The 23,840-nt window shown below is 49.1% G+C and overlaps 1 protein-coding gene across 1 annotated transcript; it reads right to left on the bottom strand.

Moving 5' to 3' along the window:
• Positions 1 to 18,275: 18,275 nt before the first annotated feature.
• LOC136499896 (uncharacterized) lies at positions 18,276 to 18,770 on the bottom strand. The gene has a single exon (XM_066495392.1). It carries the CDS (start codon positions 18,768 to 18,770, stop codon positions 18,276 to 18,278), a length of 495 nt encoding a protein of 164 aa, XP_066351489.1.
• Between the last annotated feature and the right edge of the window lie 5,070 nt (positions 18,771 to 23,840).

The raw sequence follows: 23,840 nt of genomic DNA, 5'->3' as shown, positions 1-23,840 counted from the left end.
CTACTCCTGGGCAGAGGAGCTCGCTTCCCTTGTATCTAGGGGCACGGCAGTGGAGCCACCCTCCTCTGTTGGCACCTTAGGTGTAGCGGTAGATCTACCCACCTCTGTTGGCTCTTGGGGCGCGGCGGTGGAGCCACCCTCTTCCTCCTGCACCTCGAGCGTGGTAGCAGATCCGCCCACCCCTGCTGGTGCTTGGGGCAGGCCGATGGTCTGGCCTGTCTCCACCGGCCTCACGGACGCGCCTTCCCCTCCATGAAATGGGAAGGCTCCCGACCCCTACAAGGACGAGCGGGTACCTGTCAGCATATCCTTGCTCATCAGGTCATCCTGCTTGGTGTTGGCAACTACCTCATCACCGTCCTCCTCATCGTCGTCATCATCACTGTCAGTGTCCTTCCCTCGCTCCTGCGCTAGTAGCTTCCACAACCTCTTCTTCCTCTCATCCTTCTTCACCTTCCTCTGCCACTCGGCCTCGACGTGATTCGCCGCCCTTACTAGACCCCCCATCTCAATGTCAGTATCAAGGGGTCGGGAGTTCAATTGAAGAGGAGGCAAGAGGAAAGAGAACTTATGAAGACGATGTAGCCTGGTTTCGGCCACATCGGAGGGTGCCCTAGCACCAGATACACAAACTCGAGGGGTGCACTGACATTGTCCCGTGAAGGCTCCATCGCCTCCTTGATGCACTGCGCTATATTAGAGGGGGAGAGCACTCCCTCGATGAGCGCTGTCCTGTCGAATGACACCTCGGGCACCATCGCATACAACGATAGCATGCGCCTCATCAACGATGCCACCCTTCTCATGTGATAGGCTCCGATGACGCCCGGCCCCTTTAGGCCCCTCTCCTTTAGGATTCGGATGCTGGTGAGGTAGTCTCGGATCCTCTTCTTGTCCTTCTCTGGGACACCCCACTTCCTCCATGAGTCTAGGACCTCTTCGACTAGGCGCCCGGTGAACTCTAGCAGGGGGCGGCTGCATCATTCTTGAGATAGAACCAATGCGAATGCCACCCCTTGTTGGAGGTCGATAGATGCATTAACAGGTATTCACCGACCTGGTTGTTCCAGAGTTGCATGCCAGCGCATCCCATCAGCGTGTTCAGCTCCTGCTTCTTCTCCCGCTTCTTCTGAAGGGTGACGGCGAAGAAGTACCGCCATAGGTTGAAGTGGGGACTAATCCCTAGGAATCCCTCAAACAAGGCGATGAACGCCGCCATGTACTAGATTTCGTTGGGATTGAGGTGCTGCAACTCAATTTGGTAGTAGTGCAGCAACCCCCAAAAAAATTTGTGAGCAGGGGTAGTGTCGGTGCAGAAAGTGACCAACACGTAAATATTTATAGTTTTGTCGTATGTTGTGATTGGAGGTGGCCTAGCACTTAATGACACAAGGTTTATACTAGTTCAGGCAACATGCCCTATGTCTAGTTTGAGTCGGTTGGTGACTTTATTTCTGAGCCCAGGTGCTCAAAGTTTGTTGTGGGGTTACAAACGAGTAGGAGTAAGGTGGGGGTGCAAAAGGTCCAGTCGGACTTTGGTCAAAGCGCCAAGAGTGATAGGAGCTCCTACGTGCGTATGCTCTATGTAGCTTTAGAGCCTTTGAGTTCTAAAGTCTAGTAGAGGGAGTTGGAGTGAATCGTGTGTTGTTGTTGTTGTATCGATCGTCTGTCAATCGAGTCATCCTCTTTTTGGAGAGAGCGCATCCCCTTTTATGAATGAAGGGGATGGCCTTACAAGTGAGAGAGAGAGAGTGTGCTACTAAGTCTTGTTGCCCACGCCATCGGGTACAAGATGATTGTAGGCGCCCACAATACTATTAACGTCAGACGCATGTGGAAGGTTTTACCGTGTTTCACAGGTATGGAAAATGCCAGCGCCCACAACACTGTGGTTGCCCAAATGCATGTGGGGGCCTTACCGCGTTTGCCTAGTATGGGAATTGATGGCGCCCACAATATTGTAGGGCAAATGTTGGCGCCCTCAACACTGTTTAGGTTCTGACATGTCTAGAAGGTTGCAGAGCACCCTTCAGACATGGTCTGATAGAATTGTCTTGTTGGCATGTAGGGTATAGTCCTTGGTACTGCGGTTGTCTCGAGTGTCCTAACTTGCTCTGCTTGTTTCTTAGGCCCTTACAGAGCGGGCATCCCTGGTCAGATGGTCCTAGTCAGCTCCAATTGCGCCGGTCGGAGAAGAGCTATGAGCAGGGGTTCGGTGTATCCTCGGTCGAAGACGCGGGTCAGAGTTAGAGCATGGAGGTGGGCGTTGGCTAGGCCTTCTATTGGAGATGCGGGTCGGAGTCGGAGATTTTGGCTAGGCCTCTAGTCAGAGAAGCGGGTCGGAGTCAGAAGCGAGTGGTGTTCCTCCTTGGCCAAGCCTCTCGGTCGGAGAGGCAGGCTAGAGTCAGAAGCGAGCGTTGTTCCTCCCCAGCCAGGCTTTCCGGTCGGAGACTAGATCACCCTTCTAGCATGTCGTTAGGTTCCTAGGCCGGCCTAGGTGTTGCGCGTCGTTCGCAACGTCGTCTGTTGGGCCGAGCTTTTGCATACATGCCACATATTACATAAAGTTCACAGATACATTTCATCATCAGAGTACGAATAAAAGTTATTACAAACTAAGTTTGATAAATAAAGTGGAAGCAAATAAGTTGAAAGATAAAGTTTCCAACATAGTTTGATACAGTGCTAAACCAGATCATGGTCCACAAAAGCAAGGATAGGAATTTCTAAAGAAGCCTGCCCAAGGCTTACTCCTCATCCACAGTGGGATAGAAGCAACTCTTGCAATGCCCATGATACATAGTGCCATCTGCAACAATGGGAAATAAAACCCTGAGTATGAGAAGGTACTCAGCTAAACTTACCCGTCATGAACCAGAAATAAAATGACTCCAAGGATTATGCAAAGCTGTATAAGTGGACGTAACTTGACAACATTTTTGCGTAAAAGCAATTAAATCATGGTACAGTTACAAATTCTTTACCAAGTTAATTATAATTGTTCATTTCTAGGTTAGCAACTATCCTCTGCCAAACATGTGGTCTATCATTTAGAAGCATATAATAGTAACCATAGCAGGTATTGTAATTCCCTTTTTCATCCGAACCATCATGTTTCATAACACAGTTACTACGATGTTGGGACTAGCCAAGTTTCTCACTATCCGGGAGAGACAGCGATTCGAATCGATTTCAACCAGCTAGAAATTTATTCCTAACACAAACCTAGGTCTACCAGCCACGATAGCCTTAGGTCACCTTTGGTACAACTCCGGTACACATTTCACAGGTCCGTACTGCGCTGCACAATCTGGAACACTAGATGCCAGGATGCTCAGGCGAAGCCTGCCCTTGGGCTCAGTCTGATCGTTCCCCGGAAGGAGCACACAATACAATGATTCCTGGCCTGAGTTGAATTACTCGGCTTCATGGTCGGAACGAATTATCCAGCCAGCTAAGTGAGAGGCATGCATTCAATCTTGTCAGAAGCGCCAACAACGGTACGGTCCTTAATCGACACAGACGAGGATAAATCCACACCCAAGACCTCCATGTCTTGTCGCTTCTCTATCGACTTCCCGTCCGGTCTCGATTTACTTTTACCCCATGGTTCTTGTTCCACGATAGCAAATATAGCCAGCCGTGCTCTGGTATCCACCTATATCTCGCAGGTGACTGGACATCACCCGACTTCTACCGGTCTAAGCATGGCTAAGCATATATTCGATCCTGGACCTATATCGGTTAAGGTGTAATATCTGGACAAGGAATGTGCATGCATCAAGTGGTTTCATTCAACTCTTATAACCTAATGCATTAATCATAAATACGTAAGTAAACATTTGTAAATTACTTGGAGACTTATAATGCTCTGGGGCTTGCCACGCAGAAAGGAAGTAGGGCGGTGGTCAGGACACTCCAGAAGCTCTTCAGGGTTCTGCTCCACGCCTTCGGGAGCTGCGGCTTGCGGATCCTCCTATTGATTCCCTTCCTCTACTTCTTTGAATTCCAGCAACATGATCTCTTCCTCCGATCCTAGATGCATGAATATGGCATAAGTATTATGAATGCATATATGTTAACAAGTGCATCATGTTTATGGAGTAGGTGCATATCTCTTCTCGGTTATTTAATTATCTACTTCCATAAGGCATTGATTATACCATAAAATAGCAGCTACTTGTTTCACTCATAACTGGAGTTCTACAAATCCAAATCCAGTGATCCTGGACTTTCTGGAAAGCTTATCAAATTCTCTACAACTTTGTTATTAACCATTTTTACAGTACACATCAGTTTCAATATGCAACTCATCACACTCTAGAATCAGTCCAGAAACTATTTAATATGCAATATAAAGTAATAATACTTCTACTTCATGTAATCATTCAAAATTTGACAACATAGAATCTACCAACAGTTTAAGCATACCAAATACATTTAAGGTAATATAATGGTGAAGCCCAAACTATTTATTTAATTACCTTTATTATTTTATTTAGATATCTAGGTTAAATAATAAACATATATCAGATATACTTAATAAATTCTTAAAAATTTATAGTGCCTTACTACTGCTATCAAAGGACTACTATAAAAAATTTCATGTCATTTTATCAAGTAGAACATCCTATACAAAAATGACAAGAAAGCAAGGCTTGAAAAAGCATAAATAGAAAATCCTATTGAAAAGTGTCAAGCAACAGATTTCCTATTTTTCATAACATCCATATGGTACTAGGATTACCTCCAACAAATTTCATGAATTTTGGACTCATAATTAATTTATGAAAATTCATGCAAGGATTGACTATCCATAAAAGAAAAATCTATAACTATAAATCAACCCATGCACTGGTCCTCACATTTTTACCAGAGCTCATATATGCTAAGACTAGCTTACCACAAAAATTTCATAATTTTTGGAGCACAGGAACTCTAGATATAAAATAAACAAATTTGAATGCATTCAAAAGCACATTTCAAATCCCTATTTAATTCTCCAAAAATTTCTACTGTATAAGCCAAGAACATATTTTTCCTAAATACTACACTTCCTAATGAACACTACAAAATTTATTTCACAAATTTAGGAGCTACCAAACTAAAGATACAAAAATAACAAAACACATGTGAATCTACAATTTTTGAACTAGCCCTCAACACTGCTGTCGCTGTCCGGTGGGGCCTACACGTCAGTTGGACCCACGTGTCATTGAGACGAAATAGAGCAGCAGCGCTGCTTGGCACTGCGCGGCTACGGCTCGTCAACGGCGAGCTTCGCCGACGGTGACATCTTCACCAGACCTTCTACTCAACCTAGCGCGCCTAATGAGCGAGATGGCCGGACCTATTGCCGACTCTAGAGATGACGGCGGTGCCAATGGCGGAGCGGTGGGGCTGGACCATGGCGGTATGCTAGTGGAAGCCATGGTGACTCAAATTAACATGTGGACAAGCATCAGTGGACTACAAGGAAGCTATTGCTCGCGCTATCGTGGCCTGCGGTGGTCGGGTTAGGCCTGGCCATGGCGACGGAGGGTGGCAGAGGAGCTCCGGTGAGGCGTTGCTCAGCGCTGGGGCTTACCGAGCTTGAACAGTGAGCACTGTTGGACGCGGTAGGTTGCTGGGGAGCTGGTGGTGCTGCGGTGGTGACGAAAATGCGGCTCGGTGCGAGTTTACGCGGGCTATGGCGACGGCAGAGCTATGGGAGCTCGGTGGCTACTACGACGGTGCTCGCACAGGTGAAGGAGGAGGCGGAAATGCGAAAACAGAGGCATGGCTGAGTGTGGGCAGGTGCGGGGAGTTGAAGGCGCGCCTAGGCGCGTCGTGGCCTACGCGGACAGACCGGTGGCGACACGTGGCCGTTTCCTGTGCCACGCGGCGTGCGAAGCCTGCCGGTGTCGGCCACTGAACGGCTTCGTTCAGTCGATTTAGAGAAACAAAGCCGAGCCTGATGACGCATTTTGACGGTGAATTAACTGTTAAACCAAAGCTCCAAAGTGCAAACGATCTTAACAAAAATCATAGCCCTATGTACCAGTTACAACTTTTGTTAAGGGATCATGTGCCAACTCTCAACTAAACTCAAGTTATATCATCATAAAGATTGGTTTGTCAGGCTGTCAGTGAACTTGACTTAGAAAAATTTGTTAAGTGTTGCAATGAGTGTTTTACTGATTTTTGTGATCCAATGTCAAACATGTTAGGAGCTGAATCAGTCCATGACCCAAAAATCAAAGTTGTTCCTTATGTCAAACACGACAACATTGCTTTAGTGAACTCCCCCATGCAAGGTCTCTAGCACCTAGTTCAACTTTAGTCAAACATGTCACTTTGAAATCATGATACATACTCAAACCATGACTAAATGACCAAACTAGCCCTAGCCCTAAATACCAAAGTTGTTCATAATGATATCCTAAGCATGTTTAAGCAATTTGCAAGGTCATTCAATCATTTTACATAGTAGTCACTCATAGAGTTAGTTAGTGCAATCACATGAAACATGCCTTAAAGGCTTGATTTAGAAAAGTGACTTTCATGAACAATGTTCTAATTGCTAACCCAAGTGTGGTTACATGTTTTTGTGACTCACTTCTACCAAGCACATGTTTTCATTCATGATCATTTGCAGATACACATGGAGACATGAAATAATGAGAAAGATTACATATGATAATGAAACATGCGATAACAAGTAAATGTTGCAAATGTTTTAATCAAATGTTTCAATTGTAAATGCTTGCTTATGAATGCGTGATGATCATGCTCATGTTATGCAAGTCAAGTTATGCAAGGCTAACACCCGAGGTGTTACAGCTGTAACACCCCTGGTGTTTAGCTTCCACATTTGCACTGCATTTCATGAACATGAGCATCATGCATCCCTTTGTTAACTTATATCACATGAAACATGATTTCGAAACATTGCAACATGTTGTATATTTCATGTGTGTTGTCTCTTTTATGAAATGTAAAGTGTGCAACACTTGAGTGCAACATGTGCCACTCACTTAGTGAAACAAGATTAGTTAATACTATGCAACAAGATCATGAAACATGTGAAACATGACTATGAAACATTTGCAACATTTCTTGTGTTTTTCATTGTTTCAGTACATACCTTGATTGATTCTTGTGTGACCAATGCATGGTGTGGCTAGAAATGCTTGTAAGTAACTTAGTTACACATAGAATGTCTTTTGGAACATTGTTCGTGTTGGTCACTTTGACTAATTAGGTTTCCAAGTCATGGTGTGGCTTAGGATGTTTGCATGTCTGAGCAACCTAAAGCAAAGTTGTAGAGAATTATATAAGGAACAAAAGTTATTTTATGACCATCTCATGAAAATGTGCAGAATATGCTCAAAAAGGACCCACAAGTCAGATTTGAAGGTGGAGTCAACACTTGAAAAAATTTGCTAAGTCTTAACTACCATTTCAGTTTGATTGAGCCCACTTTGGATTGATACAACTCTTGATCCATGGAGATCTGGCTGTTGATTTCTAAATAAAAGTTGAAGCCCTACTATAGCTCTACAACTTTCATGTTCATTGTTTCCTCTAACTCGTCATGGTTCAGGAGTTAATCGGTGTTAAACTTGTCCTGTCAGTCGACACCTTTGAGCTCTGAAACGAAAAGTTCAGACATCTACAGTGTTCACCGATTCAGAAATCAGCCGACACGTGGTGACACCCGTCGCTGGCCGTTTGACCACGTGGCCACACGCCGTGGATGCCCTGCAAGGCCAGCCACGACGGGCACACTCACACACGCCTGCCCGACCTGTTCGCAGCCCAATTTTTCATTTTGTCGCCTCCACCGCAAGCAGCGACCGAGCTCAGCGCCCGCCATTGCTGCCGAGCGAGCTTCGCCGTCGCCGAGCTCGTGAACCACCACAAAAACGCGAACTCCGTCTTCACCATAGCTCCACCGTGTCCTCCTCTACCTTCTTCACCTCCTAGTTGTGCCATTCGTGCTTTAGTAAGGTCACAGTGACCATTCTCGCCGTCACCGCCATGGGCGTGACCTCGCCGGAGACGAGGTCGCCGTGGCCGGGGTAGCTAGGAATCGTCTCGTCCCCGTTTCTTTGCTGTGTTAGCACCGTGGTGACTTCAGGTAGCTCACCGTGCTCGGTTGAGCCGGCCATGGGTTGCCGTTGCTGGCAGCTCGCACTAGAGCTCTGTCGTGTCGCCATCACCGGCGACGTGCCACCTCCGCTAGGTCATAGGTCGCGCCACTAGCACCAATCGATTCCCTGCATCACGTAGATCGCGTAGGTGTCCACGGTGTCATCGGAGGAATCACCATCGGCGAGTTCCACCGTCGCCGCGCCGTCGAAGCCGCCTCCTCTGTTTTCGTCTCGCTGATGGGTGGGGTCGGCTGACACCGGGACCCGCACGTCAGTGGCTGTGCTGTCTTAGGGCTAGTTCAAAAATGTAGTTTTGAATGCTGATTTGTGATTTTTGTAACTCCCAATTGGTAGATCCAAATTGAGTACTTCCAATTTTGTTAGACTCATAGTTAGGTCTAGTATTTAAGAAAAATATGTCTTGAGCACTTTATGTAGAAATTTTGGATGAATTAAATAGGAACTTGAAAAGTGTTTTTGAATGCATGCAAACTTGTTTAAATCATATCTTGAGTTTCCTTGATCCACAAATTGTGAAATTTTGTGGGTAAGCTAGTATTGCTTAGTAGAAGCTCTAGTTAAAATTTGAGAGACATTGCATGTGTAGTTTTTGAGTTATAGAATTTCCTTTTATCTTTGGTAGATACTTGCGTGAATTTTTGTAAATTATTTATGAATCCTTTGACCATGAAATTTGTTGGAGAGTATCCTAGTACCCTAAGGATGCTAGGAAAATATGAAATCTGTTGCTTGACACTTTTCACTAAGGTTTCCCAATTATGCCATTTTAAGCCATTTTGCCTTACCATTTTTGTGTAGGTTGTTATACTAACTCAAATGGTGTGAAATTTTTATGATAGTCTACTTAGGACATGTAGTGTCCACTGTAATTTTTGTAGATTTAATGGTGTAGTTTTCATATATGTTTACTATTTCCACTAATTAATTAAATAAATTAAGAAAAGTATTAAAAGAAATGTTTTGGGGATGAACATCCTACTTTCTGGTGTTCTTGTGATATGTGTGATATGTCAGTAAAGTTGGTTTTGTCCAATTAAGTGTTTATATCATAAGTTAATAATTAATTGTTTGCATTATGTCCCTCTGGACAGATCTGGGGACTTTGAAAAGTTCCCCATGATATTTTAGTTTTCTGTGAATGGGATGAATACAAAAGTTGTAGATAATTTATGTATCTAGCTCCTATCAAAATGTGAGGGCATTTGGCCTAGTGGTTTAGAAACTACAGCTGTTTAAAGTTAGGTTCCAGTTTTGCTTACTCTCTGCCTTGTGAGGATAGAGTTCTGTTGATTTATGAATTCGAACTGGTAAAGGTTTGAATCATGCTTTGAGGTCTGAAAATGAATTGCATACAATTTCATAAGCTTTCCAGATTGTCTTGTTGCATGTCATTTGGAATTATAAATCTCCAGTTATGGCTAGTTTACTGCACCGCTACATAGTATTCATCTTGCTGAAATACAATTGCTTGAGTGTATGTGGTTGCAATGTTCTCATTGATTGTTTAGGGGTTAGCCTAACTTGAGAATATGCTTAGGTGCAGGTGCTAGGTCATTAACGGAAGATGAGCAATTATACCTTAGGTTGTATAAACGTGGTAAGTGAAAGTGATTTGAATAGGGCTTAAGTTGGAATATGCAAACTACAGCGCACATGTGCATTCCCCGAGCATCCCCGACATTCGTTCATGTGCATCCATGATATGTATCTTGCGCATTCATGCAATAGGTGTGCCGGAGGGAGTGACATTGCTGGAGTTCGAGGGAGCCAACCAGGAGGAGGAACCCGAGGTGCAGGAAGCCGACGAAGCAGTCGTCGCGGAGGAATTGCCCGAGTGCCCTGACCACCAGCCTTCCTCGTTCCTGAAAGGCAAGCCCTAGAGCATATTAAGCCTCCCATGTTTTTACAAATACATTGAGTATCTTTTATTGTTGATGATGCATTAAGTATAGGAATTGGTTGGAACCAATTGCTGCATTATATATCCTTCCTTGTCCAGATATCGCACTAAAATCCTATTTAAGTTCAGGAACAGGTTAAATGCTTAGCCATGCTTAGTGCGGTAGAAGTCAGGTGATTTCTTGTCACCTGCGAGCTTTAGGATGAGGTGGATCACGGTTGGCTATATTTGCTATCGTGGAAAAGAACCATGTGAATAATGAATTAAGACCGGGCGGGGTCTTGTGTAGGTTTGAACATAGTGACTCCGTCTGTGTCGTTTAAGGACTGATATGTTGTACGTCCTCATGTCATGTTGAACGCAGCCTAACACTTAGCTGGCCGGATAAGTCATTCCGACCGCGAAGCCTAGTAGCTCGACTTAGGCCAGGGACGCGAGCAGTGGCAACATTCTGGAGGTAGTAAGGATGTGCGGAGAGCCATTGGCATAAGTCCAAGGTGGGTTAGAGTCCCGAACAACCTTGGCAGAGTGGTTCTCTGAGAATGTCGATCTGTTCGGACTCGTGACTCCTGAATCGTACCAAAGGTGACTTGTTGCGACCCTGATGGGGGAAGCAGGGTTTGTGTTTAGGAATACCCCTCCAGCTGGATATGAATCGATTCGAATCGCCGTCTCTCCTGGATAGTGAGAACTTGATTGAGCAACAGCAACGTAGATTCAATTAATTTAACGATATGGTTAAATGGATGATGATAAGGTTGCCACAATGAACACCTAATATGGTTATTAATGTTTGCACCCTAATAAAATGATTGCTTAGTACAGGTGCTAATATAGATGACAGGTTAATGGCTAAAAAGTCACTGCTAGTTCAGGTTAAGAGTTGATCATTATTACTTATGCTTTTCTGCAAAAAGAAAGTGTCAGCCAGCTCCACTACATTAAGCTATGCATAATCCTTGGTGTCATTTGTTTGGTTTTCGATGGGTAAGTCTAGCTGAGTACATTCCCATACTCAGGGTTTATTCCCTCTTGTTGCAGATGACCTTCTATATCAGGGATTCTGTAAGTATTGTCTTCACCTGGCGGGTGATGAAGACTAGATCATGGGCATGATCTCTTTTCTCTTATCTGAATGCTTTTGCGGTCTGTGATCAGCAAACCAGTATGTGTATTTGAACTCGGTGTGTGAGTTAAACTAATTGCTTCCGCATGTTTACAAGACTTGTTTTGTAATAACAATGACTCTGTGGTGATGTAACCTATTTGCGAATGTATGTGAAATGTTGTAACGTATGATATGTTATGTTGAATTACTATGATCTTGGTTGTATGCAAGTTGGTTTGAAATCCTTCAAGATTTCGGTTGACTACCGGGTTTATATGGGCTCAAGTTCGAGAATTTGATCATTTCGGCGATTGTTTTTGTACTTGTGCTCTTATAAATTGGTTAGTTCTATGACATTTTATGAACCCAACAGGAGCCCCCGAGCCCCTGGGTGATTCGGGTAGAATCGTCTGGGGGGTTCGTCTTGATGGCGGGTGTGCGTGAGCGCACCTGAGGGTGTAGCCCCCGAGCCCCTGGGCAATTCGGGTAGAATTGTCTGGGGGGTTTCGTGTTGCCAACGGGGGGGGGGGTTGGTTTCAACAGCAGGTGCGAGCGAGCGCTCCCATGGGTGTAGCCCCCGAGCCCCTGGATGATTCGAGTAGAATCGCCTACGAGGTTTTGTCAGCGGGCGTGTGTGTGCATGTGCACCTTGGTGGGCATAGCCTCCTCTTCCCAGTTTCTGATCCAATGTTTCTAGGAGCATGGACCTAGGTGTTTGGAGGCATAGCCAAAGGATCGGGTGAGTTTGGGGTCACAGACCCGTGCGTTGGGCACAGCTAAGGCATAGCTGAAGGATCGGGTGAGTTTGGGGTCATGGACCCGTGCGTCTGGTGTAGCCGAGGGACAGCTAAGGGATTAGGGACGTGGACCCACGGATCCAGGTGTCAGGTGTAGCTGAGGCGTAGCCATGAGATCAGGTGAGTTAGGGGCCGCGGACCTGTGCGTCGGGTGCAGCCAAGGGATTAGGCGAGGCGGACTCACGGATCTAGGCATTGGGTGTCGCTGAGGCATAGCCAAGAGATCAAGCGAGTTTGGGGTTGTGGACCCAAGCATCGGGTGTAGCTGAGGGATAGCCAAGGGATCAGGTGAGGCGGACTCGTGGATCCAAGCGTCGGGTGTAGCCAAGGCGTAGCCAAGAGATCGGGCGAGTTTGGGGTCATGGACCCATGCGTCGGGTGCAACCGAGGGATAACCAAGGGATCAGGCGAGGCAGACTCGCGGATCTAGGCATCGGGTGCAACCGAGGCGCAGCCGAGAGATCGAGCGAGTTTGGGGTCGTGGACCTGTGTGTCGGGTGCAGCCGAGGGATAGCCAAGGGATCGGGTGAGGCGGACTCACGAATCTAGGCATCGGGTGCAGCCGAGGCGTAGCTGAGAGATCAGGTGAGTTTGGGGTCGTGGACCCATGCGTCGGGTGCAGCCGAGGGACAACCAAGGGATCAGGCAAGGCGGACTCATGGATCCAGGTGTCGGGTGCAGCCGAGGCGTAGCCAAGAAATCGAGCGAGTTTGGGGTCACGAATCTGTGCATCGTCGTGCCATGCCCCTAAGCCCCCATTGGGCTCAGTAGGGGTCGGTTGTGTTTCATGCATTACCCCATCCGTGGTTTCCGTAATCGAACGGGCTAAGCTAACGTCGCTTGCCTTGATGGCTCGAGTGACGCGCTCGGTGAGCTCGCTAATGGGCACATTCGAGTGAAATCTGGGTCCATCATTCATGACGGGGTCGGCATAGCCCTCATGTGGCATTCCACTGCTCCTTGACCCATGTCCCAGTAGATGCCTGGGTCATTCTGAAGACTGACCCAGGTGGCTCGCTGGCCTTCCCTCGATGGAGATTCTGTGGGCATGGCTCTAGGTTAGGTTCAAACAAGAAGGTTGAGATGACCCTGTCTGCTTCGGAGCAGATTGAGCGAGGGCCGCTAGAGCTCATCTACATTTTCTCCCCTAGCTCTGTTTGATGCAAGGTGGCCTTGAGCCCTTCGTGGGCCGACCTTCAAACCCTGGTCGGTCGTTGCTCATGTTGAATGAGGCAACTACCGCTTTGCGACGCAACATGAAGCGTTGTGATGCATCAACTGCATATGCGATGCTTTAGATTCATGGGATGAATGAAAGAATGCATGCATGGATGAATGTGTTAATGCATGTATGAGTAGTGATGAAAGAATGATTATGTAAAATAAAGGAAATAAATGAAATAAAAGGTTTTGGTAAAGTTACCTTGATGACTCGAGTGATGGGTTTGAGGAGCTCGCATCGGATATGTTCGATCGGGACCCATGTCCATCGTTCATGATGGAGATGGCATAGCCCACATGGGGCATCCCGCTGCTCCTTACCTGTCCCTTGGTGTTCCCCTGAGCTGTCCAATCGACTCAGGAGGCATGTTGGTCTCCCTTGATGGAGGTTCCGTCATTGGGCCCTTCCAGGTCCTGCCTGGGAACACGGAGAGCCATCTACGCATGGCTGTGCTTTGTTTCCCACACCCGATGTGCAATAGTGCTGGGCCATGCCTAGGCCATGTCCGACTGACTAGGCACTGTCTCATTGAGCAGGGCGCATCCCATTGGTCAGGACATGTCCTATCGCATTCCCATCTGCATTGAATAGGGGAAGGGAGAGGGTTTTTCGCCCCAACCCTTCGCCTTTCTCCAACTGCTATGTCTTCTCTTTAAATAGGGGAAGGGAGAGGGGAACTCATAGATCTGTTCATGAGTCTGGAGCATAATGTCAAGTTGGAGGTCATCCAATGTAGATGAGACGGTGTTGGTCGCCTTCACCGAGAAGGGGCTGCTTTCACCGAAGGAGGTGGCACACTAGAGGGTGCTGCTTCCATCGAAGGAGGTAGTGCACTGGAGGGTGTTGTATGTCACTGGGTTCGTCACTGTCTGTGAGGCCTTCATTAGGATGGAGCCGCACGTGGATTCCTTCTGGCGAATCTTCTCTAGGCAAGCCTTGTCAGAGGGGAAGCCGCCCAGGACTGCGCTGGTGGGGGGTTTTGCCCTTGTGGCTGCTCAGGTCGTCCAGTTCATAAAGTTTGATGAGACATCCTCCAGCCATGGCAGACATACTTCGGTGGGTAGTGTCCCCATCTAGGAACTGCCCCATCTGCATGAGAAAGTCCGGAGCTCCATGTTCTTTTGCTAAGCATCTATAGCTTGCTGCTTCGGCATTTGCCTTTGGCATGTGTCATGGCCTTACTTTTGGTGGGTGGTTGGGCCTAGACCCTAGTAGTAGTTATGTCTGGCAGCTCGCGCCATCGGCCAATGCCGCCGGGCGGCCACAGTAGCATTCAGAGTAGAAGTGGTTAGCAAATATAACCGTTTAAGTTCGTGGGGGAGCCCCCGTGTGAATAGTTTTTGTATTCATTAATACATCACTTACTTTTTGTGATGAAATCACCTTGTAAGGGGAAGCTGGTCCCATCCGTTTCCTTGTGTTCAGCCTAGCATAACTTTGTTTTCATCATTTCTTTTTCGCACCTGCCCATTCGTTTTGTAGGCTACAACTTTAAGAACCCAGGCATGGCCCGTGAGGCTCGGCTGCTCGTAACCATAGGTCATGGCGGGGTGCGATCAGTCGGGAGTTAAAACAAAGTTGCGTAGGGTAATCAAAGGAATGGAATGCCCTTTCGCTTGGGCGACATCCTTTTGTTCACACAAAAAGTACCCTTTCATTCAGGTAAAAAGTATTTACTATATGGTAGTAAAAAACAGACATCGAGTAGGTATCGCACCCGTGTGGAGCCCCAGAGCGACTCGGGCCAAAGTGTTCGGGCTGGGGTGCTTGTAGGAGCAAACATTGAATGAAAGAAAGTGGTAAGACCGAATCTTTAGAGGAAGAAATGGTGTAACTGTTCGATGTTCCCAGTGTTGGTGAGAATGTTGCCATTGTTGTCCTTTAGTCGGTAGGTGCCCGATCGGATCACTTCGGTTATCATGTAGGGTCCTTCCCATGGCAGAGAGAGCCTGTGCTTCTCCTTCATTGATTGGGTCCTCCGGAGTATGAGATCACCGACCTCGAGGGTCCTCCCCCTGATCTTCCTTTCATGGTACCTACCGAGAGTCAGTTGCTAGCGAGTGGAGCGAATGACGGTCATCTCACGGGCCTCCTCGAGCAAGTCGACCATGTCTTGTTGAGCCTCCATGGCTCGGTCGCGGTCGAAGGCCTTCACTCTTGGGGCACCATGGTCGAGGTCTGAGGGCAACACTGCATCTGCTCCATAGGCCAGGAAGAAGGGTGTGAACCCTATGGATTAGTTTGGGGTCATTCTTATGCTCCAGAGGATTACTGGGACCTCTGTGACCCATCGCCTAGCATACTTGTTGAGCTGGTCGAAGATGCGTGGCTTAAGTCCTTGGAGGACCATACCGTTGGCGCGTTCGACCTAACCATTAGTACGTGGATGTTTGACCGAGGGCCCAGTCGATCCTGATGTCGTATCCATCACAAAAGTCCAGGAACTTCTTCCCAGTGAAGTTAGTTCCATGGTCTGTGATGATATAGTTAGGAACACTGAATTGGTAGATGATTTCGAGGAAGAACTTGACCGCCTCTTCCGAGTAGATGCTGGTGATGGGCTTCGCCTCTATCCACTTGGTGAATTTGTCGACTGCAACGAGAAGGTGAGTGAAGCCGCCTAGGCCATTTTTGAGGGGTCCTACCATGTCGAGGCCCCAGACAGCGAATGGCCAGGTGATGGGGATGGTTTGGAGCTCCTGTGCCGGCAAATGTGTTTGTCGAGCATAGAACTGATATCCCTCACACCTACGGATGACCTCCTCTACATCTCATAGCACGGTGGGCCAGTATAAACCTTAGCGAAAGGCTTTTCTGACCAGTGACCTTGGGGCCATGTGATGTTCACAGATTTTGGCGTGGACTTCGAGGAGGACCTATTTCCCTTGGTCAGAAGGGATGCACTTCATGAGTACTCCCGATGGACTTCATTTGTAAAGTTCGTCATTGAGCGCGATGAACGTCTTGGCGCGTCGAGCGATCCATCGTGCTTCAGTCCTTTCGGGTGGGAGAACCTCCTCGAGGAGGTAGGCGAGCAGCGGCGTTTACCAGTCAACTTGATCAAGTGCTACCATGGTGACGTCGATGGGTGACATTGTCGCGGAGGCACCTAGGTTAGAGCCCCCAGGCATCGGGTTGGTATCGGAGCATGTCTGGATTAGACTTTCTAGGATATGGGCAGATGACTCATGGAGGTCGTTGATGAAGACGCCATCCGGAGTTGGAGCCCGCCTAGTAGCCAATTTCATGAGGAAATCAGTAGCATCATTGACCTTTTGGGGGACATGATGCAGTTTGATCCCTAGGAATTTGTCCTCAAGCTTGTGCACCTCCTAGCAGTATGTTGTAATGAGGGGGCTTTTGCAAGAGGACTCCTTCATGACTTGGTCGACGACCAACTCCGAGTCATTGTGGACGTAAAGCCGCATGGCACCGAGCTCAATGGTGATGCAGAGTCCATTGACGAGGGCCTCATATTCTGTAGCATTGTTTGAGGCTGAAAAGTGGAGGCAGATCATGTAGCAGAGCCTGCTCCCCTCTGGGGAGATCAGAACCACTCCATCCCTTGAGTTGGGCCCCATCACAGACCTGTCGAAGTACATCGTCCATTACTCGTGGGTGACATCTGGGGTCAGGAGCTGGACCTCCATCCATTCGGTGACAAAGTCTGTGAGAGCCTGAGACTTGATAGCAGTACGGGCGGTATACCTGATGTCGTGGCCCATTAGCTCAAGTGCCCATTTGGAGATTCATCCCACGGCATCACAGTTGTGGATGATGTCTCCGAGCGAGTATGAGGTGACAACTGAGACTTTGTAGTCGGTGAAGTAGTGCATGAGCTTCTAGGTCGCCATCAGCACAGCGTACAGAAGTTTTTGCACCTAGGGGTGTTGGACCTTAGCATCGGTGAGTACCTCCCTGTCAAAGTATATGGGTCGTTGGACCTTAAGGTGGTGTCCTGGCTCCTCTCTTTTGACGATTAGGGTGGCGCTCACCATGTGGTTGCTTGCCGCGATGTAGAGGAGGAGGGGTTCTCCCTGTTCAGGAGCGACGAGGATTGGGGCTGATGTTAATGATGTTTTGAGGCTCTCCAAAGCCTGTTGTGCTTCCTCAGTCCAGATGAATGTGTCTATCTTCTTGAGAAGTTTGTAGAGAGGTATTCCCTGCTCGCCTAGCCGAGAGCTGAACTGGCTCAGGGAGGCTAAACAGCCGGTGAGCCTTTGTACGCTTTTAATGTTGGGTATAGGCCCATGTTGGAGATGGCCATGATTTTCTCGGGGTTGTCCTCGATGCCATGTTCGGACACAATGTATCCAAGCAGCTTTCCCTTCGGAACCGCGAAAACACATTTTTCGAGATTTAGTTTGATGTTGAACCTTCAAAGGTTCACGAATGTTGCGGCCAAGTTTGTGATCAGGTCGCAAGCGTGAGCCATTTTGACCACTATGTCATCAACATAGATGGCGATGGTTGGTTTTGGCCGGTCAACCTGATCAGGTTGGTCGAGCGGGTCAATTTGGTCGACGAAGCATTGCTGCATGCACCATTGATAGGTGGCGCCAACATTCTTTAGACTGAAAGGCAAGGTTATGTAGTAGTACAAACCATACAGGGTGGTGAAAGAGATTGCAAGCTGGTTGGACTCCTTCATCACGATCTGGTGATAGCCTAAGTAGGCATCCAGAAAAGAGAGGATTTCGCATCCCGAGGTGGAGTCGACTATCTAGTCTATGCATGCCAAAGGAAAATGATCCTTTGGACACGCCTTGTTGAGGCCAGTATAATCAACACACATTCTCCATTTCTCGGTCTTCTTTTTAATAAGAATAGGATTAGCAAGCTAGTCAGAGTGGTATACCTCTTTGATGAATCTGACTGGTAGGAGTTTGGCAACCTCCTCGCCTATGGCCCTGTGCCTCTCGTCGTCAAAGCGACGTAGGCGCTACTTGGTGGGCTTCGAGCCCGGGATGAGGCACAGTGCATGCTCGGTGACCTCCCGTGGTATGCCCGGCATGTCAGAAGGCTTCCATGCAAAGACATCATGATTGGCACGTAGGAAGTCAACGAGCTCGCATTCTTATTTTGCCGAGAGCTAGGTCTTGATCTGCACCGTCTTGGTTGGATCAGTGGAGTCAATCCCCATCGCCTTGGTTTCTTCGCTCGGGCGGAAGGCAGTCAAAGAGGTCAGCTTGTTGGAGTCCGGGACCACTGGAGTCGATGATTCTCTGAGCTGAGGAAGCTTGGCAGAGTTGATGATGGTGGTGGCGAGCTCGAAGTGCTCATGGTCACACGTGAAGGCATGCAAGAAGGTGCTACCACTGGTGATGATGTCATTTGGTCCCAGCATCTTCATCTTGAGGTAGGTGTAGTTGGGGATCACCATGAACTTGGCGTAGTACGGCCACCCCAAGATGGCATGGTAGGACCCAGTCACCACCTTGAAGGTGAGGACCTCTGAGCGGAAGTTGGCTTGGTTGCTGAACATGATAGGTAGGTCGATCTGCCCAAGCGGGTACGTCTGTGTCCCTAGGATCACGCTATGGAAGGGAGAGCCCGCTAGACAGAGCTCCGACCAGGGGATGCGCATGGCGTCGAGGGTGTCAACGTAGAGGATGTTGAGGCCGCTGCCTCCATCCATCAGCACCTTGGTGAGGTGCTTCTTGCGGACAATGGGGTCGATGATGAGTGGGTAGTGCCCTAGTCTAGCAACTTGGGAGGGATAGTCCCTCTGATCGAAGGTGATTGGACATTCTGACTAGCTAAGGAAGGAGGGGACATCCGTCTCGATGGCGCATGCCTCTCTGTAGCATACCTTGTGCTGACGCTTGGAGTGGATGGCATTAGATCCTCCAAAGATCATGATGCATTCCTCGGGATTAGGAAAGTCATCCCCATCCTTGCCCGCCTTGCCACCTTTGTTGGCTGCTACCTCCTTGCCCTATCCTTCTTTCAGCCCACTGGCCGGTCGAAGAAAGTGCTTGAGGAGCTCGCAGTCCTTATAGAGGTGCTTGACAGGGTAGGTGTGGTTGGTGCAGGGGCTCTCCATGAGCTTGTCGAAGTGGTTGGGCAGGCCCTGCTGGGGCTGCTTGCTTATACGATTGGCCATGGCGACCAACCCAGAGTCGGCCGATCGGCGCTAATCCTTCTTGTTCTTTTTGCTCCTCTGCATGGAGGGGCCTTCATCTTGATCTTCTCGCTTGGCCTTGCCCTTGTCCCAGCCTCCGTTGAAGACCGCTCTAACTGCCTCCTCGCTAGAGGCATGGTTCATGGCGATGTCGAGTAGGTCATGGGTGGTATGGGGCTTTAGGCAGCCAAGCTTGTGGATCAAGGACTCATAGGTTGTCCTGGAGAGGAACACGCTGATGACATCCACGTCGACGACATCAAGAAGGGAGTTGCCCTGCTTTGAGAACCTATGAATGTAATCCCGTAGGGACTTGTTCGGCTCCTGTTGGCAACTCTTGAGGTCCCAGGAATTCCCAGGACAGACGTACATCCCCTTGAAGTTCCTGACGAAGACTCTCTTGAGGTCCGCCTAGTCGAGGATGCTGCCAGGCAGGAGGAATTTGAGCCATGCTTGAACATGCTCCCCCACATAGATGGGGAGGTACTGAATGATGAAATGGTCATCATCCGCTCCATCGGCTCTATAGGTGAGCTAGAAGTCTTCGAGCCATATATCGAGGTTTGTCTCCCTGGTATACTTAGCGATGTTGGCAGGCGGTCGGAAGCGCTGTGGGAACGGCGCTCTCTAAATACGTCAGCCAAAAGCCCATGGTCCCAGGCCATCCGGGCTGGGACTTCGGTCATTTGGCTAGCGACAATGCCTGGGGTGCGTTTCACTGCTCCTCTCGATGGTCCAGTGGGGGCCTGTGTTGTCTATTCTCGCCACCGCTCGATGGACGTCATCGTCATCTTAGGCCTGACGCTAGTTGTCGATGATGCTGGGAGCATCTCGGTTCAGACCAAAGCGTTCGCGCACTGGCGGTCTGTGTGAAGCAGGCGCTAGGTCCGGCCGTGGTGCAGCTACGGCCTCCAGTGCCGCACTCGGCGGCTATAGCAGTGAGTGGATGGAGCGACTGGACTGGTACACCCCCATTCCCCTAGTGGGGAAACAGGCCGCGAGTCGGTGTCGCGGCATGGAGCTCTCCGCCTATTGAACGGTGGTAGCTTTCACCAGTGCCTGGAGGTTCTGATGTACCACTTGTTCCTAGGGGTCAATAGGCTTGGGAAGGCCATGGAGAAGCATCGTTGTGGTGGGGATGTTCTAGCTAGTCTGAGTGAATTATGGGGGGTCATTTCCCCATCCATGATGTTGCGATGGACCTGGCGGGTGTGACCTTGGGCGCTGCTCGCCGGGTCATGCACGCATGGCGCGGTGTGTTGTTTCGAGTGCGCCACCGTAGGTGGTGGCTGGTTCTGCCACCTTTGTCATAGCTCCTCGCCGTGCTCCCGTGCACATGCGAGGGCTTCCGCACGAGGGTTCGGAGGGGTGTGTGTCTACAGAGACTCCACCACCACCGATGGCTATCCTAGAGTGTCTGCCATAGCGCACTCTTGGGATACAGGGTGGCTAGGCACCATGTCGCCGATGCTGGAGTCGTTGCTCACAAACTCGTCATCCACGAGGTCATGGAAAGAGGTGGGAGCGTAGCTTGCCATCCCCATGAATTTAGATGTGAGAGGGGGTGGCATCAGCATTTTTTAGAGCCTCCGAGCGTACGCATCCGTGGGAGACGTGAGGCCATAGGGGAACCAATCACATGGTGGTTGTGGTGCAGACAATGGGGTCCCCCTGGATAATCGGTGGAAGACAGTAAAAAGCGAGTAAAGAACAAAGCGTACATTACTCACAGCGGGGTCTGAGCCCAATGTGGACTCAGAGCAAAGCACAGACACCTCATCATTGAGGTCGCTGGGCTGCTCAGAGACAATGGAGGACATTCCTCCACCAACGGGTGCTGGGGCTGGTGCCTCCTCACGAAGGCGAAGCACGCCGAGCCGATCGGCGACGAAGTCTAGGCTTCCGAAGAGGAAGGCCTGGGATGGTTCGAAGACAAGAGAAACCCACATCCCAATGGGTGGGAGCATGGGAAACTCTAGCGAGCCAAAGTGAGTTTTATCGCTTGAGCCCGTTGTGTTGGAGATGGCAGAAAGGTGCGCCATTCGATGACCAAAAGCATGAATGTATGGCGTCCTCTCCACGGATGACATCAACTGTTGGTGTAGAAAGTGACCAACACATAACTATTTATAGTTTTGTCATACATTATGATCGGAGGTGGCCTAGCACTCAATGACACATGGTTTATACTGGTTTAGGCAACGTGTCCTACATCTAGTTTGAGTCGGTCAGTGACTTTATTCCTGAGCCCAGGTGCTCAAAGTTTGCTGTGGGGTTACAAACGAGTAGGAGTAAGATGGGGGTGCAAGAGGTCCGGTCGGACTCTGGTCAAAGTGCCGAGAGTGACGGAAGCTCCTACGTGCGTATGCTCAGTGTAGCTTTAGAGCCTTTGAGTTCTAAAGTCTAGCAGAGGGAGTTGGAGTGAATCGTGTGTTGTTGTTGTATCGATCGTCTGCCAATCGAGTCGTTCTCTTTTTGGAGAGAGCACATCCCCTTTTATAGATGAAGGGGATGGCCTTACAAGTGAGAGAGATAGTGTGCTACTAAGTCTTGTTGCCCATGCCGTTGGGTACAAGATGATTATAGGCGTCCACAATACTGTTGATGTCAGACTCATGTGGGAGGTTTTACTGTGTTTCACAGGTATGGCAAATGCCGACACCCACAACACTATGGATGCCTAGATGCATGTGGGGGGCCTTACCGTGTTTGCCTAGTATGGGAATTAATGGTGCCCATAATACTATAGGGCAAATGTCGACGCCCTCAACACTGTTTGGGTTCTAACATGTCTGGAAGGTTGCAGAGCACCCTTCTGATATGGTATGACAGTATTGTCCTATAGGCGTACAGGGTATGGTCCTTGGTACTATGGTTGTCTCAAGTGTCCTACCTTGCTCTGCTTGTTTCCTAGGCCCTTACCGGCCGGGCGTCCCCAGTTGGCTCCGATTGCGCCGGTCGGAGAAGAGCTATGAGCAGGGGTTCGGTGTATCCCCGGTTGGAGACACGGGTCGGAGTCGGAGCGTGGAGGTGGGTGTTGGCTAGGCCTTTTGGTTGGAGTGGGAGATTTTGGCCAGGCCTCTGGTCGGAGAAGTGGGTCGGAGTCGAAAGCGAGCGTTGTTCCTCCTTGGCCAGGCCTCCCGGTTAGAGAGGCAGGCCAGAATCAGAAGCGAGTGATGCTCCTCCTCGACCAGGCTTTCTGGCCAGAGACTGGATCGCCCTTCTGGCATGTCGTTAGGTTCCTGGGCTGGCCCAGGAGTTATGCATCATTTGCAACGTCATTTGCTAGGCTAAGCTTTTGCTGGGGAGTAGGCCCATTAGGGATCCTGAGTTTTATGAACCTGATAGGTAGCAAACCCCCACTCATGGAAGTGCATGAACGAGATGGCATAGCCATTGAGTAGTGATGACACATCCTCCTTATCGAGCAGCATCCACTCCTCGACCGCGGTCCGTGCACAGAGAAGACCACGGCAGACAAGGCCCTCCATGCGCTGGAGGGTGATGTCAGAGCGGCACCATGGATCCATTGGAATATGGGGGCGGGTGGATGAGAGTTCTATGGCGGCTAGGACGTGGAGGTAGGAAAAAGTGGGTGATTGGCGGTGGAGGTTGCAGATGCGAAGGCAAAGAGGCAAAGTATGAAACCCTAGGGGCGAACCCTTTGGTTCTATAGGGGCGACGGATGTGAGGAAACCAACCGTCCACCTAGACCTCTGTGCCTGCCACAATCTGCCATAACGTCATGTCGCTAGATATGCGCGCGCAATCCCTATCCTTTCCTTTGGGAAACTCACCGGACGTTTCGCCTCCCTGGGTGGACCGAGACTCGTTACGAGTAAGAGGAATACGGATAAAAAATGTCTCAATGGCCTGTAGGGGCCCAGGAGTTTGATGGTTGGCCCATCAATGGGTTCGACAGCCACTCCAAGCACCCCTACGATAAGGGATGGAAAGGAATGGGCCCCACAAGTGGTCAATACCTAGGCGTGTGAATGCCATGGGCATCTTGGCCCACGATCGAGTCTCAACTAGGCTGGCCCTTACCGAATCCCCGTGAATGGGATGCCAGGATTCCAATCGAACCATCCAGTTAGCAAACCACTAAATCTCATAGCCATACTCGTGAAGGGTCCGACCTCGGCAAGGGGAAGTCACCTTTCCCTGAGACACACCATGGGCAATAAAGGAAAGCCAGGACCTTTAGGGTCCTCCCTATCAGAAACCCCCCCTAGGTGATTCTATCTGAATCACCCAAGGGCTTGGGGGCCACACTCATTGGGTGCGCTCGCACGCACCCACTGGCAAGTCAAAACCCCCCAGGTGATTCTATCTGAATCACCCAGGGGCTCAGGGGCTACACCCACTGGGTGCGCTCGCGTGCACCCACTGGCAAGTTGAAAAATCCCCTAGGTGATTCTACCTAAATCACCCAAGGGCTCGGGGGCTACTGTCGTGGACCAAATACTAGGGTACCCGAAGAGGAGGAGCTAATAACTATCAACGGTGATTCATCTGAACACACAAGAACAT

The sequence above is a fragment of the Miscanthus floridulus genome, chromosome 13 (assembly GCF_019320115.1).
Source record: "Miscanthus floridulus cultivar M001 chromosome 13, ASM1932011v1, whole genome shotgun sequence".
NCBI classification, from domain to species: domain Eukaryota; kingdom Viridiplantae; phylum Streptophyta; class Magnoliopsida; order Poales; family Poaceae; genus Miscanthus; species Miscanthus floridulus.
Note: the sequence above shows the minus strand (reverse complement) of the source record. Positions and strands in the feature narration are given on the sequence as shown.